This window comes from Ambystoma mexicanum, chromosome 13 (assembly GCF_040938575.1).
Source record: "Ambystoma mexicanum isolate Mex_15411 chromosome 13, UKY_AmexF1_1, whole genome shotgun sequence".
NCBI lineage: Eukaryota > Metazoa > Chordata > Amphibia > Caudata > Ambystomatidae > Ambystoma > Ambystoma mexicanum.
This window is the reverse complement of record NC_090938.1, coordinates 176,454,176-176,469,703: the sequence shown is the minus strand read 5'-3', so window position 1 is coordinate 176,469,703 and position 15,528 is coordinate 176,454,176. Positions and strand designations below refer to the sequence as shown.

The 15,528-nt window shown below is 46.1% G+C and overlaps 1 protein-coding gene across 3 annotated transcripts in view; it reads right to left on the bottom strand.

The window, feature by feature from the left end:
* The window catches only part of RAB44 (RAB44, member RAS oncogene family), a 353,899-nt gene that overhangs the window by 199,350 nt on the left and 139,021 nt on the right, over positions 1-15,528 (bottom strand). For all 3 annotated transcript variants that reach the window (XM_069633561.1, XM_069633560.1, XM_069633562.1), the window contains exon 7: positions 15,276-15,371. In XM_069633561.1, coding sequence (XP_069489662.1) covers positions 15,276-15,371 — 96 coding nt within the window. The remainder of the gene's footprint in view (positions 1-15,275; positions 15,372-15,528) is intronic.

Genomic DNA, 15,528 nt, shown 5'->3' with positions numbered 1-15,528 from the left:
TAAGGGTTGTCATCCAGAGTAAATGAACTGTACATAAAAATACATCAATAAGGGCTTCCATCAGCATCCCAGACTAGGCATTGACTTAGCTGTAGTGTTGAACTGAAGTCGCTTACAAAGTGGGGGCTCGTAGCCGGGATATTCTGGATTAGATTTACCAATTGTGCAGCTTAATACAGTGTGTCAACTGACCGGATACACATATCCGGTTAGATCACCACGCTGTTTTACACTGTGAAAGCACCCCTCAAAGGAACGCTCTAAGGAAACGGTCTGTTTTGCAAAATAAAATACAAACTTCTGTAAGTCAGGAAGGAACTAAAATTCCAGAATGACGACATTGGTAGACATCAAAATAGCCAGAGAGCACTTCTTACATAAGCTGTTTGTGAGAGGTGAATGGACTGAGCAGGGCCAGGATGCGTGGTTGCAGGCAATCACACGACAGGTCACTACAACTGGGTTAGATATCTGGAGAGATCAGGGTCCCTTACATCTGGCCCTGAGTGAACTATGCATGGCTCCTAAAGCTAAAGATGAACACCACAAGATGGTTAGGATAGTGGCATATTTGTATCTATGTATGGGAGCCATGCAGGACAAATGTGCTGAAGGCCAAGATCTGGCAAATAGGCAACAGATCGTGTGAGAGAAGGCCCAATCTGGCTTGGTCTCTTCTGAGCAGAGGATGCACAGAAGCCAGGAGTCAGAAAATAAGAGCAGACACTATCTCATTAAAATCAAAGAGGACGTGTATCCTGCAACTCGAAAAGTCTGACCAGGATACCAGATTTCGGCCTTGCAGAAGGAGTACCAAGAAGGTTTGGACTCCCTACTGCAGAGCCAGAAAAAGCTGGAGCAACAATTAGATTTCAATAGGGCATGTTCTGAGCAGGTAGTCACCCTGCAAAGCCACCTAGATAGGGAAAATGCAGAGAAACTGATCCTGAAAGATCTGGATACCCGGGCAGAGTTTGATCAGGAGCGCTAGAAAGCTGGTGCCCTTCAAAGGCAAAGGGACGACCTGGCGGCACAGATGCAGACTCTTAGTCAGGAAAGGGACACCTTAGGCCAGGAAGTCTGCCATTAAAAAAGAAAAACTGAAGAAAATCACGTGGCCCTCCAGGGGCTGGGTGACCTCCAAAAAGAGCATCAGAACCTGTTAGAGCACACCAGGAGGGTGGAAGAGGCTCTGGCAAGAAAGGAGCAGGCCTGTAGGGATGGGATTCAGGAGGTAACCCTCCTGCAGCAAAGACTGGCCCAGTACTCCAGGACCAATCAGGAGGCACACAGAGAGAATGAGGTTCTCTGCCAGCACAATGATAGGCTCCACCAATAGGTAGCTATGCCAGAGAGGCTGATAGAGTCTAGTAAGGCCTTAATTGAGGAACTGAAAGCGCAGGCTCTTGCATTGCGACAGGGAGCAGGGGCGGATAGAGATGAGGTTCGCTGGGAAAGGGAAACGCCTGAGCATAACCTCAGGAGCCCTAGTACCAGAGGCCTTCATCTCTCCCAGTCCCTGGACTCTGCCACCCCTATGTCCCCTGGCGCACATGAGCACAGGGCCATAGGGATGGCAGATTACTATCCAGCCAAAAGGATGGGGCTCATAGGCCAGTACCACCCAGGAATGGATGGGCAGGCATCCGGGTATGGGCACCTAAGTACAGTGCAATTTAGTGGGGAACCCCAGGAGAGTAGGCCCACTAAGGGCATTCTGAAAACCTCTGCCCAGTTAGGTCAGTGGGGGGGGGGGATACCCATTAAATCCTGGTAGCAAGGAGGGATCTGAAGACTCCTCTGAGCGTCAAGACAGGAGACCATGTCCCCACATTCTGCCAGCTATTCCCAGGCTCGCAGAATCCGGGAAAACCTGGAAGATCAGACGGGCACCTCTGAGAGCAGTGCTTCTGAATCAGAGGATGAATGGACCAGGGTTACCCGAACCAAAAAGGCCAATAAGGTGAAAAGGGCCTTGCTTAAGGACCCCTTAAAACAGATTAAGGCAATCAGGAGTGTTATCAAGCCTTATCATAAGAACGCCAAGTATTCTGTTTGGGAACACTTGGAGCTCTATGAGCAAATGATGGAGACTTTCCATTTGAAGGACAGCAGTAGCTGCATCCAGTACGTCAAATGGACATTCTCCCCTGAATACTCCCGTTTCTTTGCGGGACTGGAGGACCAAAACCATTCAAGATGGTCCACATATAGGGGGGCCATCTTGAAACATTTTTCTGTACATAGAAATCCCCAAGAGGCTCGCAAGGCAGCCTACAATTTGCAATGTGGGGAGGATCAGGCCCCACAAGAATTTGTGCAAGAATTGAAGCGTGCCTTTGCGCAGACCACCAGAAGGGTGCGCACAGACAGCAGGGAATTCATCAACACATTTTTCCATGCTCTTCCCAAGAGAGAGATTTTCACGAGAAAAGATCTTTAGACTGGGTCATTGAGCAAGCCACCCGGATCTATGAGGTGCAGAAGCCCATAGAAAATAAAAGTAATGCGCAGAAAAACCCCAAAACCAACAGCACCTCTGCTGCTGCCAAGGTGGCAGAGGTAAAGGTTTCCCCGTTTTAGATTTGGAGATGGGGGGAGCCTAAAAACCTGCCTGCACCAAATAATTCACAGCCCAGAAGGCCCTCGGGCCAGTCACAGGCAGGGAGTCAAGGAGGTAGTCCCACAAATGGGGTCCCTCGCTCCCCTGATTATGTAAGTCCCCGCTACAAGGGAAACCGACCAATCCTGGGTTATGTGTGGACTCCTCCAGCCCAAGGGGGGGGATACAGCCAAGCACCTGACCCAGGGAACTTCCCTCCTAACTTCCCACCGGAGGACAGAAATTCCCCAAACACTGGGCAGAACTTTATTTCCCTGGTATCCACAAGGTTTCCATCCCCAAAACCATCCATCCTTCTTTCCCCAATTCCCTGAGCCCAGACAACCTAATCCGGGAGACGGGAGGCCAAGGGTGGAGGGGTACCCAAATCTTCCCAACTCGGGGTATTACCAGAGAAGGGATAGCTACCCTTCCCAGGATCAGCCCAGGGGAGAAAACAGAACCCCGTATCAACCTGAGCGGGTTTCCCAACTTGAGCGCCAGGTCCAAAATATGGCATGGGATCTGGGTCACATACTGAGGGCTCACGAGAACCCTCAGATGAGCATGCCACCGCAGAATGCCCCAAACTCTGGACCTGGTGCTCCAGAACAATGACGGGGGCAGCACCCCGATAACCCACCGGTTCCCAGGGAGGAGGCACAAGGGGAAGAGGGGTGTACAGCCTTGGAGGAAGCTTCCTTCCCAACTTGTAAACAGCCCCTGGAAAACCAGGAGCCGGAAACAAAATCTCCTGCCCCTGAAAGCCTGCCTCCCAAGGAGCAGAGGGGGGTAGGAGAAACAAAGGACCCAAACAGACCCACTTTGTGGAGGAGGTACAGGTCTTCCAATTTGAGGGAGAGGGATCCTCAGAAGATCCTGGGAAAGGGTTCTTCTCCTTCAGAGATGGGGGAACTCCTCCCAAGGAAAAATGGGTCCCAAGAGTTTCCAATCCAGACTGGGTAGATGTGGGGATTGAGCTGTTGCTGCCCATCATTCTATCCCAGAATCAACAAAACCAAACTTCCCTGGTTCAAACCCATCCTGGTGACTGCCTCCAAAAAGGCATGAGCCGCCCAGAACCGGAACCAGGGGAACCTAAAACCGAATCAACAGACTGGGTAGATGTGGGGATTGAGCTTTCGCCGCCCATCATTCTATCCCAGAACCAACAATACCAAAATCCCATGGGTCAAACCCATCCTGATGACTGCCTCCAAAAAGGGGGGGGCGGCCCAGAACCCGAAACCATTTCCAGTTGCCAACTTTTTCTTTCAGATTCCCCAGGCTCTTCACAGAATCCTGCCCAAATCTCTTCTCTCGCCATGTCCAAAACCAGAAAATTAGCCCACCAGTTGTCCAAAAATGTGCATTATCTGTGCCCCCTTGAGTAGAAGGAGGGAAGATACTATGCCCCGGTACAAGTACAGGGGCAGGGTACAATTTGGGCACTGGTGGACACTGGATCCAAAGCTACCCTTCTGTCCAAAAGGGTCTTTGATGAACTAAATGCAGGAAGGGGGGAGAATTATCGTATTCCTCTCACCTCTCTTCCTGGACAAATGCAGAACTTTGACGGGAAGGAAATTCCCGTCGAGGGGACTGCAGAGTTGGACATTAAAATTGGGTGACACAAGGTGAAACACCTGGTCATAGTAGTGACTCCAGAGGGCACCCACTGTTTACTAGGGAACGACCTCCTGAGAAGGTTGTCACCCCAAATAGATTGTGTAAACAAGGTCCTCTGGACCCAGACTAGCCGACCAATAAAATTAAAACAGAGTGTCAACCATGTTAGTTTAAATGGCACCTGCCACATGGTTGAACAAAAATCTGACCAAGTAGAATTTCACTTCCAGAACAACCAAATTCCAGATGTGACAGTAATAGCAGTAGGACAACAGACTGGTGATGGGGGTCCTCTCTATTTCTGAAAATCAACCTTCCTTCCAGTTTAAGGTGGTATTCCACACTGGAAGGAAACACTCTGAAATTCTTTACCAATCCACATTCAGACACTCCCACTCCTATAGTCCAGAAAGATGTGAAATCAGCTCAGAGCCTGGCTGATATTCAGCAAATTGGAGAGCAGTTGTTCATCCCTGTTCAGTTAAATGATGGGAAGGACTCTATTCTTGCTCGAGTGTGTGTGAACAACGGTAAGAGCTTCATCAGCGAAGCCATGTCCCGCCAACTCCGAAAAGATCCAGCCATTCCCACATTCAAACTGATAGACAAATGGGAAATGGATTTGGAAACACCCAATTCCAAACATCTCCTGCCAAACAGGTGTATGCTCAAAATCTCCATTGGCAACAAGAGCATAGTCCATAATTGTTGGGTTGTGCGAGACGTCACTGCCGCCTTTTACTTAGGCAGTGACATTCTCAATCGCTTTGCCATTAGTTTGGACCTAATAAACTTCAAAGCTTGGTCCCGACTAGCGGATAATCCCATGGGCTTTGATGATCAAGAAAAAGCATTTAGGTCAGCTCAATTGCTACCTTATGCAGTTGAAATTCAGATTAAAGAGGAAGTCACCATCCCAGAAAGGACCCAACAATTCTCCCTGGAAGTGAAAGTTAAAAGAGGACAAAAATTGAAAAACCCTGATGCTTATATTCATCTAAATGCTTCTCTCCAACAACAAGGGTTAGGGGTAAACCCAACACCATTAGTCAACATAGAACATGACACCATTCCAATAGAGGTGGATAACAGAGACTTACAGAGTATTACTCTAGCCGCAGGCACCATCATTGGTATGGCAGTTAATGACCGACATTTCTCCATTGATTTAGGAAATGAACTGTTAGGACAAATCCCCAAGGACTGTTTTGACAGTGACAGTGATGACAATACAACACCATACAGGATCTTTACCCGGCATGGGGGGAAGTTCCTGGTGTACACTTCTTGCCCTTATGGTAAGGAATATGTGACTTGTGACTTCAGGAGGGATGAGGTGATTTTCCAGGTCCATGAGGGCTGCCTTTCCCACCTGAAGCCTCCAGTCCAAATCAGCACTCTGACCAGGGACTTCTCCACCCAGCCGGAGGAGGCCGCTGAGATAGCAAAACCAGAAGTCTTTCCAGGCTTCAGGCAGATGGTGGAAGAGAGAGTCAACCTGGCTGATGCCTGCGTGACTCTGGAACAGAAGCAAAAGTTGAAACAAGTTTTCTTGGATTTCCAAGATCTCTTTGTGGTAGACTCATATGTCTGTGGTCGCACCGACATCCAGACGACAACAATTCCCACGGACCCTGGCATGACTCCAGTGTTTGTGAAGCAATATCACTTGCCTCTCGCATCCATGGAGTCCCTTACTGAAATAATTAAGAACCTTGAGTCCCGGGGAATAATCCGTCCAGTCCACAGCACTTTCAATAATCCAGTGCTGGGAATATTGAAGCCAAACGGCCAGTGGAGACTCTGCGCCGACCTTAGGGAGCTCAACAAACGGGTCCATACTTCCCGATGGCCTCTGCCCTACATTGACCAAGGGCTGGCACAGATTCAGGGGTCACAGGTATTCACAGCAATAGACCTGACCAATGGATACTGGACTGTGCCTGTCAGTAGGGAGGACCAATACAAACTGGCTTTTACCTTTGGGGGCCAGCAGTACACATGGACCCGGACTCCCTTTGGATACCTCAACTCCGGCAATTAATTCAAAATTGTCCTACACAAGGCCATGCCCGACCTGGGTGCGAGGGGTAACCTGGCTTATGCAGATGATGTCCTCATCAAAGTTCATCTGTGGAGGAACACATAGCAGAGATCCGTTATGTTCTGACACAGTTGAGGGCCGCCGGAGCAAAACTTTCCTTTCAGAAAGCACAGTGGTGTAGAACCTGTGTTAATTTCTTGGGGCATGAGATTACTCCTCAGGGTCTCTGTCCCCAGGAAAAGAAAGTGGAAGCACTTCAGAAACTGAAGGATCCCACAACTCTGCGGGAACCAAGGGGCCTCCTTGGACTGACTAATTACAGCAGAAAGTTCATTGAAGGCTACGCAGAGATCACTAGACCCCTGATTCATCTCTTGAGGGGGGGTGGGGGTCAAGTGGGAATGGGGTCCAGAACAATCCAAGGCAGTAAGACAACTCAAGAGAAGCCTCTCACAAGCGCCTTGCCTAGCTTACCCTGTCAGAAACAAGGAGTTCTTCCTGGAGACAGGGTTCTCTAATACGTGCTTGACGGCAGTATTATACCAAAAGCATGACAAGGTCAATAAAGTAATCTCCTATGCGAGCAAAACTTTATCCTCTGTGGAGGAAAAATCCAACGATTGTGAGAAGGCACTCCTGGCAACGGTGAGGGCATTGAAGAATTACCGCCCGTTCATCCAGGGGGAGCACATCATAGTGGAGACTCCACACCAGCCTCTGCAATATCTCCAAAGTGACAGAATCCGGGCCGGAAATGTGAGTAATTCCCGAATTACTTCCTGGATTCTGTCAATGCAAGGCTTTCCTGTGGAGGTCAGATATGGCCAAAACAAGAAGAGTCCCCTCGCGCAATTTCTGGCTGACTTGCATGATTGTGCCAGAGAAAACTGTCTAGAGGACGAAAGTCTAAAAATCGAGGACAACATGGAGGCATACCTTAATTCCCCACACAAAGTCTTTGAAGAAGACAAGTGTGAGGGGATGCCCACTGTCTATGTGGATGGATGCTCTTAGCATGTTGACAACAACGGGGAAAAAGTACTCGTGGCCGGCGTAGGGAACGCATGGGTGAATGAGTCCCCAGAACCCTCCGCTGGATACAAAATTGGTCCCCGAAGTAGTCAGGTGGCAGAATTGATGGCATCCTCACTGCGGTCCAACATCAACTCCACGAACTGGTCATAATCACAGATTCGGATTATGTACGGAACGGGTTTGTGGAGAACCTGGTTAATTGGAAAACCGGAGGCATGCTATGTGCTAATAACAAACCTTTGAAACATGGAAGTTAATTCAAAACATTGATGATCTGGTCACCTCGAATGGGATGACCATCTACTGGAAAAAGATCCAGGGTCATTCCAAAGTAGAGGGACCAGACAAAAGTGGAAATGACTTAGCTGATCAGCTGGCCAAAACCAGGGCCATCCAAGGGGATCTAATAGAAATAGAGTCCCTGTTGGGGAAAATCCAGGTCACTTCTATCACTAGATCCCAGACAAATGCTCACAATGATCTTTCAACTGCACAATGGAGTAATGAGACCCCTGATGCTGATTTAATTACAGCTCAGAAAGGGGATCCAATAATTGGTAAGTTTTACCAACACATTGAGGACCCTGGGAACTTTCCCCTGACGGATACCGATTACATTGGGAAAGAGGACCTAAGAGTGTTGATGAAATGTCCAAAAAGGTTCTGAATCCAAGACGGTTTGTTGGTAAGAAAATCCCAAGCTGGCCATGATCAGTGGGTGGTCCCTACCCCATTCCGAAGCCTGATGTTAAGTCACGCCCATGATGCGGCCACCGCCGGTCATAGGGGGTTTCATACAACAATTGAAATCTTAAGAGAGGTTGCATACTGGCCACACATGGGGCAGGACCTCGACCAATACTTGAAGGGGTGTCTTGTGTGTGCACAATTTCAGCCAACATCCCTCACACACCGGGCGCCTCTCCAGAAGAGGGAGATGACACTGCCATGGTCAGATTTGCAAATCGACTTCGTAGGCCCTGTAATTCGCTCATCTAGAGGAAACAAGTACATGTTGACCATCACATGCTTGTTTACCAAGTGGGTGGAATGTCTCCCGGCCCCAAACTGCAAGGCAGAAACAGCAGCTGCCCTGATGATTAACCACATCTTTTCCCGTTTTGGTCTACCTCAAAGGATTGAGTCAGACAGAGGTAGCCATTTCACCAGCGAGGTAATGACAAAGATGTGGGAGATACTGGGGGTTAAAAGGAAGCTACAGATTGCTTACCGGCCAGCTTCTTCTGGAGCAGTAGAACGCTACAACCGAACCATAGTGAGCATCTTAAAAAAGTTTGTGGCAGATTCTGGTCCAAGTTTGGATATCCGATTACCTCTGGTCCTAATGGCCATCAGATCTACCCCTTCCTCTGCAACTAAAATGTCACCATTTGAGTTGATGACCGGACGCAAGATGGTGCTTCCCCAGCATTTGCTCTACAGGACCCAAGAGCAGACACTGATAAATGCCTCCACAACTCATGAGTATGTGGAGAATTTAAGGAAACACCTCCAACATGCTTTTGCCTATGCTCAGCGAAATCTAGAAAGATCAGCTGATAACATGAAGACCCACTACGACCTGAAGACCACCAGGAAGGAATATAATGTGGGAGACCGGGTTTATCTATACAATTTCCAAAGGAACCAGGACAAACAGCGAAAATGTTTGCCTACGTGGAAGGGACCATTTGAAATTATAGACAAAATCTCCCCTGTAGCCTATAAGATCCACATCCCCAAAGGTAGTCTGGCGGAAGGGGAAGACAAGTGGGTCCATATTAATCAGCTAAAGTGTTGCCATCCCAGGCACACTCTGCAACAACTGGAGGAATTCTCTGGAATCCCAGAGGGGGCCGCTCCATATTAATCCAGTTCTAACCTAAATTATCCCATGTATATAGTCTCTAAAATATTATGATTCTTGTAAAAATGCTTCCTGTTATATCTTGTTTTTTAAAAAATATGACTGAAAAATGTAACCGGATTTATAAAATGTATGTGTTCGCCACACCATTGATAGTGATGGAGAAATGTCTACGAATAGGTATTGCCGCTTTTGCTTTATCATACTAGGAGAGATGAAACCACAGAGACTGACCAAGGAGAATGACCCGGTGACCGGGAGCAAAGATCCGAGGGGCCCGGGGTACCGCCCAATATTCCCATCAGGACAGGCGAGGAGAACCGATCGATCCAACCGGATGGAGGAAAAGATGCTGAACTGTGCCATCTACGGAACTGGAAGAAGATGAGGCGAACATCCCAGATCTTGCGAGTTCCATCAGTGAAAGATCAGAATGGCCATCGCAAGAGGGGGGGGGCTTGTGGGATGGTTTTACCCATGCATCCAAGCCCTACCATAAAACTGTGCATTACTGGCATTGAAAACATCATGATGGCCAGAACTCCCCAGAGAGTGCACAGGGAAAACATGAAGAATAGGCTGCCACCCATTTTTGCCTATGTTGTGAGCACAGGAGGGCACTGCCTAAAACCACCATTGGGCTACACACACAGTAGCCTGAAACAATTGGGAATGGCAATGCTGATTGCCAAAAGCAACCCAGAACTGTGGGGATTTCATTTTCTTAATGTCAAAAATTGATGCAATACTGGTGCTCACCACTATCAGAAAGCCAGCGTTTTAAAACCACCAGACTTTTGTGTAAAACTGAACAAATGAACCCAAACCAGGCCAAGGAAAGACTTGCTAAGAGGTGGATACAATGTAAAACTATATTCTGAAATGACTTGAAGGAAGTAATTATTTAATTTATATATAAAAAATAGCTGGGGATGTCAGCAGCTTAAGTGAATTTGGGTTTAAAGCCACTAAAATCGAAATGTTTAGAATAAATGAGTGACCTACTTGTGAGCGTCACATAGGTTGCAATTGTTTAAATGTCATAGTTTTGAACTTAGAATCAGCATTCTAGCTGCATGTGCAAAAATTGTAAGTTGGATTTGAATGTAGAAAACTGGGAACTAAAAGGACATTTGGCTGAAGCCTGGCTGAAGAGAGTGAATTCTGCCCGGCAACTACCCCTGACAGGAGTGAAGCCTGCTCAGCCACTCTTCCCAGGCCTGGCTGCATTCTGCTGCCCCTGCCAAAAGGAGATGACACCTCTCTGATTGAATTAGGGGAGTGGCACCTGGGGACTACAGGAAACTAAACAAAGCACTGTCACTGGCTCAGGCAAATGTTATATTGGGGGGGCTGTAAAGTGGCTTCCTCTTGGGAGAAACTGGGAGGGGCAGTGCCTGTGAGAGCAAGTTGAGCTTGGGGGAAGTGAATAAACCAGAAATTCCACCATGTGCTTTGGAAAACCACACCCCTTTGGGGCCAGAGCATGATTTTAAAAAGATGGATAATTCACAGTGCGGACTTGTCAAAATGATATAAATAACATCATCATTCTTGCGATTTTTCTGTGCACATTTTAAGAGGTGTTAGGACCCTGTGGTATGTTCTTGGGGATAGTAGCGAAAAAAAAGGTTGTTACTCCAAATATATGCATGTTAAAAATCTGACACTTTATCATCTGAAACCCATATCCCTGGTGCACAGTTGTGTAAAATCTGGAAAGGTTTAGAGGTCGTTATCTGGATGAAAAGGGGAGAATTCTGTCATAAGTGGACACGACATCGTACAAAGACAAGGATCGGATGGTTTGGTGCTACAGAAAATATGTTAACTGGACCTATAATATTAGAAAAATGGTACATAGATAAATATGTATTTGGGTCAGAAATAGATTGTGTGCAATTTGACAAGGGGAGGTTCCTCTGACCATAAAACCTACAGCATTACTCTGACACTCCATTTCTTTCCCCCAATCAAGGGAGAGAGGAAAGCTTGGCCAATGATAAGTGAGAGGGGCAGGCTTAGCTAGGCTCAGGCACACACCCATTTTCAAAACACATAAATGGAACATTGAAACCCAGGTAGAGGCATTCACTTTCCACTTTCTTGCGGGACGCTTTGCCGGGAGACTCCAGACTTCAAATCCATCAATCTCCAGAGACCTAGACTGACTCCAGCTAGACAGAGACCAGAACTTAGAACTCTGACTCCACAATTTAAAGCAAAGGCCTAAACCACAAGCTGAGTTCTCTTCAGCAGGCCTCAAAACCAACCAAACTATTCAACAGCCAGGCAAGCTGTTTGAATTCTTTGCCAAGAACTTTTGCAAGAACCTGTAGCAGTATCGAGAAAGCAGTGCTGTATCCGGAACCAGAGAGAACCACAAACCAGGTCGTTGTGAGCAGAACCGGTGCTTGACAGACCCAGAGAGCAGAGCTGACGCAGATAGCCGGGACTTCAGAACCACCCGCCGGAAGTCCCGTCCAACCTGACCAGACTTTGACACATATTTCAAAAATATAGTGTGAGTACTCACTGTGCAAAACCAATCTCTTAGCTTAAAATAATCTAATCCAAACTATTTTAGCCTATTAGAACTGCCTCCTAAAATCGTGTCATTCTGTCATCTTTAAAACTGAAAACTGTCATCTGTCATTCTGAGCTTTGAAATTTCAAATCCGAAAAACTACCTTTACTAAATCGTCCATATCTCCGGAACCGTTTGGGCTAGGAGCGAGTCTTAACTGTCATCTTAAGCTAAGATTCTAACCTGAGCCTAGAACCGACTTCCTACTCCTTATAGTGCCTCCGTAATTGCGCTCGACGCACGCGACTAAATTTGCCGCGATTTGACATTTTGCTTAATTTCAGCCACGTGTAAAAATATTTGTCCTTGCCTTCCTTGCAGAAATTCGTGTGCAACCTGACAATCATTCATAGAGCATTGCTAAAGTGATCCTGAATTAATTTAAAGTATCTCTCACTCACCCGGAACCTCCTATAGGGAATTAAAAGCAATTTTAGCATATTTTTCACTTAATTGCAACCACATCAAAGTATCTTGCATGTGTTTAAAACTTCTACCTGTTTTCCTCTAAGCTTGCTAGGGGGGAACTGAATTATATTTGATTGCATTCCTGAGAACTGTGTGCTTTCCTCCCATCTCTTTACCTTGCATAGAGGGGGGGGGGGGTGAATTGTCAAAGAAAAGTGATTACATTGTCTTTTGTTGAAGTCATATCAAGTTTATTTTCTGTACTGCATTTTCATTCATCATTGCATTGTCCTTGAAGCCATAAAAGTATTCTCTACTACTTTATCCTCTCTATATCACTTCTAAGCCATCAAAATGAGTATAGCACTGTAACATTATCCATTGTTGATCACTATCATCTTCACAAGTGTGCTATCAAACATTAATTTATTATAAAAGTCGGGGGGATTCTGAGAGAGCGGTGTTATATAAGGGTTGTCATCCAGAGTAAATGAACTGGACATAAAAATACATCAAGAAGGGCTTCCATCAGCATCCCAGACTAGGCTGTAGTGTTGAATTGAAGTTGCTTACAACCCTCTCCCTACATCTTCATGGACTCACAAAAACCTAACCTAACAAATCTTTACACCAAAATGAGCTCACAAAAGGATGACATGAGCCTCAATTTGGTACATCTAACACCGCTTGAGTTAACGGTTCAGCACCAGGTTTCAGCACCAGGTAGTGTGGTAAGCCAGAAAAAGCCAGAAAAAGGAGACGGACCAAGTGGTGGCATTTCAATAACATACTGTATTTAAATAATAATAAAGACTCTTTATCCCCGTCTCTAAGATTTGCTCTACCTAAATGAATATAACTAAGGTGCTCGTCATCAGTGGTGTCAAAAAAAACAATGATCCATCTCCAGTCCAAACCTGCTCTTGTCTTTCCCTACCACTAATTAAGAAAAGTCAAAGGAAAAAAGAGGTCCATGAGAATGACTCCCTTCTCCTGGATAGGCTCCTAAAGCTTATACAGTTCTTTTCTTGGAATGGCCTTCAATAACGTGGTTTATCAAGACTCTCAGTTCTTTAGGGGAACTTGTACCCATCCTGGCTTCCCTTGATTCAGTCTACAAAATATTCGGTCCAGGAGAGTGACCTCCTTCTCCTGGACGGGCTGCTAGAGCTTATATGGTTCTTGTCTTGAGATGGCCTTCAATAATGTGGTTTATCAAGTCTCTGAGTTCTTCAAGGGAACTTGGAACCTTCCTGGGCTTCTCTCGCTTCGTATACAAATAGGCCCTTGTTTCCACAAACAGTGATCTGGTCTTAGATCAGTCTCTATGTCTTGCAGTGTCTCTTTGTACGATTCTATATGCTACTGAAATTAGTCTGGATAGCTCTTATGGCATATGGTACTTTGACAGTCTCTTCTTGCTCTCCAGTGTTCAAAAGGATTAGGACTGTTCTAGTTAGTCATTTCACCGTTTGTATCACCCCCTTGATACGTATGAGATCCCCCTACGGGATGTTGAGGATATTTAGCTTCTTGACTCTTATAATGCTTTGGATTAGTGGGACCATTGTGAACTGTCTTTATCTCCATCTGTGCAATCCAAACCTCCACCTCTACTGAGGGGAACCAGACTAGTCCATAAGTATTCGTTACTCTCTGGTCGATGTTCCCAACCTTTGCCAGTACTGAGATGAGTATGATTGGTCTATGAGTATTTTTTACTCTCTTGTCATTTTTCACAGCCTTTGTCGGGCAGGTAAGACTTGTCCCCTGGTATTTTTCACTTCTTTATCCATATTCACACATTTCATATATTTTAGAATGAGGGTGACTTTTCCCTGAATTGTCTTTACTCTCTTGACTGTCTTTGTAGCAATTACCAATACTGGGACAAGTATGCTTGGTCCCTTGGGATTCTTTATTCCCATTTCGGCCTACTTCCTACCCCGGTCTCCCGCCATTCGTGATACCTCATCTACTTTGATATACGTCACCGGTTCTTCCCTGTGCTTCCAGGACCTTCCCTTGGTTCAACAGCTTCTTCTTTCTTTGATCTGTGGCTCTGTGGAGTCCCTCCTGGTACAGTCACTGCACAGTTCTTGGATCTCCTGGCCCACCCTTCTTTGGTCACACCACCACCTCCAGGGTCGTCCCGGGTGCACCAGCTAACTCCTTGCTGTTGTCGTTCCCTGTCCTTCAGCTTCCCAGATTCCCATATCACCAGGTTGCCGCAACATCTCCCACCTTCTTCTGCAGCCCAGGTTGAACTTCCCAGGTGTCGATTCTCTTTTGCAATGGTCCTTCTTCTCTCTTTATCCTACAATGCTGAGTCCTCCCCAGTGTAGCTGCATAGTCCTTTGTCTCTTTCCATGAAGGAGTGGAGACTCCTTCGTCAATCTTCTTTGTCCCAGTGGGGTTGGCTGTCAAACACTGGGTCTTCTTCATTGCTCCCACGTTCTTCTTCGTCACAGTATTATTTTCATAAGAAAAGGATTTCTTAGGGACATTCCAATAACAGAGACTGATCTGTCAAGATTAGAGTGTTCATTAGGTTTTGTGAGTAACTCCCGAGAAATGGGTTGAGGCAGTTCCAGGAAAGAACAGGAGTCATTGTCGCCAGTGGGGAGTCTCTCCTTGTCAGATCCCGCTTTCCGCCACCGCAAGGGGGACTGTTGAATAGCGGGCTTACCTCCCCAGTATCACATGGGGGGAAATGTCGGGATCCTGGAAATGTTCACAGTAGACAAACAACAATTTTAAAATAATGACAGTAGGTTTTATATAGCGCTTAATGCCAGATTCACTCTAATTCTCAACGCTGTTATCACTGCCCAATTTAATGGTACATAATGTATCAATCTAGGAAGAATGAAGGGGTGAATCGGCTCTGCCAGGATTTTAAACTGCTCAGTGCTGACTGGCACGATGTCAAAGGTGAGCGCTTAACTCATAAGATACTATTCTGGTTAAAGAAAGAGGAGCCATGAAGCTATATGTTTAGATCTGCAGTCAGAACGTTGTATTTCATGAATGCATATAAATGTGCATATCTGGAAACCTCAAAACTCTTTCTTCATTGTGCAGCGGAAAACTTAATTCTTACCTCATTTTGAACCACCACTAAGTGCTGAATATCATTCTCTTTAAAATCCAGTGTTCTTTTCATCTCTTTGCTTTGGATGTTACTCCGGGCATCACTCTAAACGGAGAATCAATCAATATGAACTTTAGTCGGCATTGTGCCATAAAAGTTGCAGTAAATACATTTTAAAAAAATCTCTAAATACATTAAACACAATATCAGCAATTGATAAAAGTATAACCATTTACATAAAAATCACTACAAAAAATACATT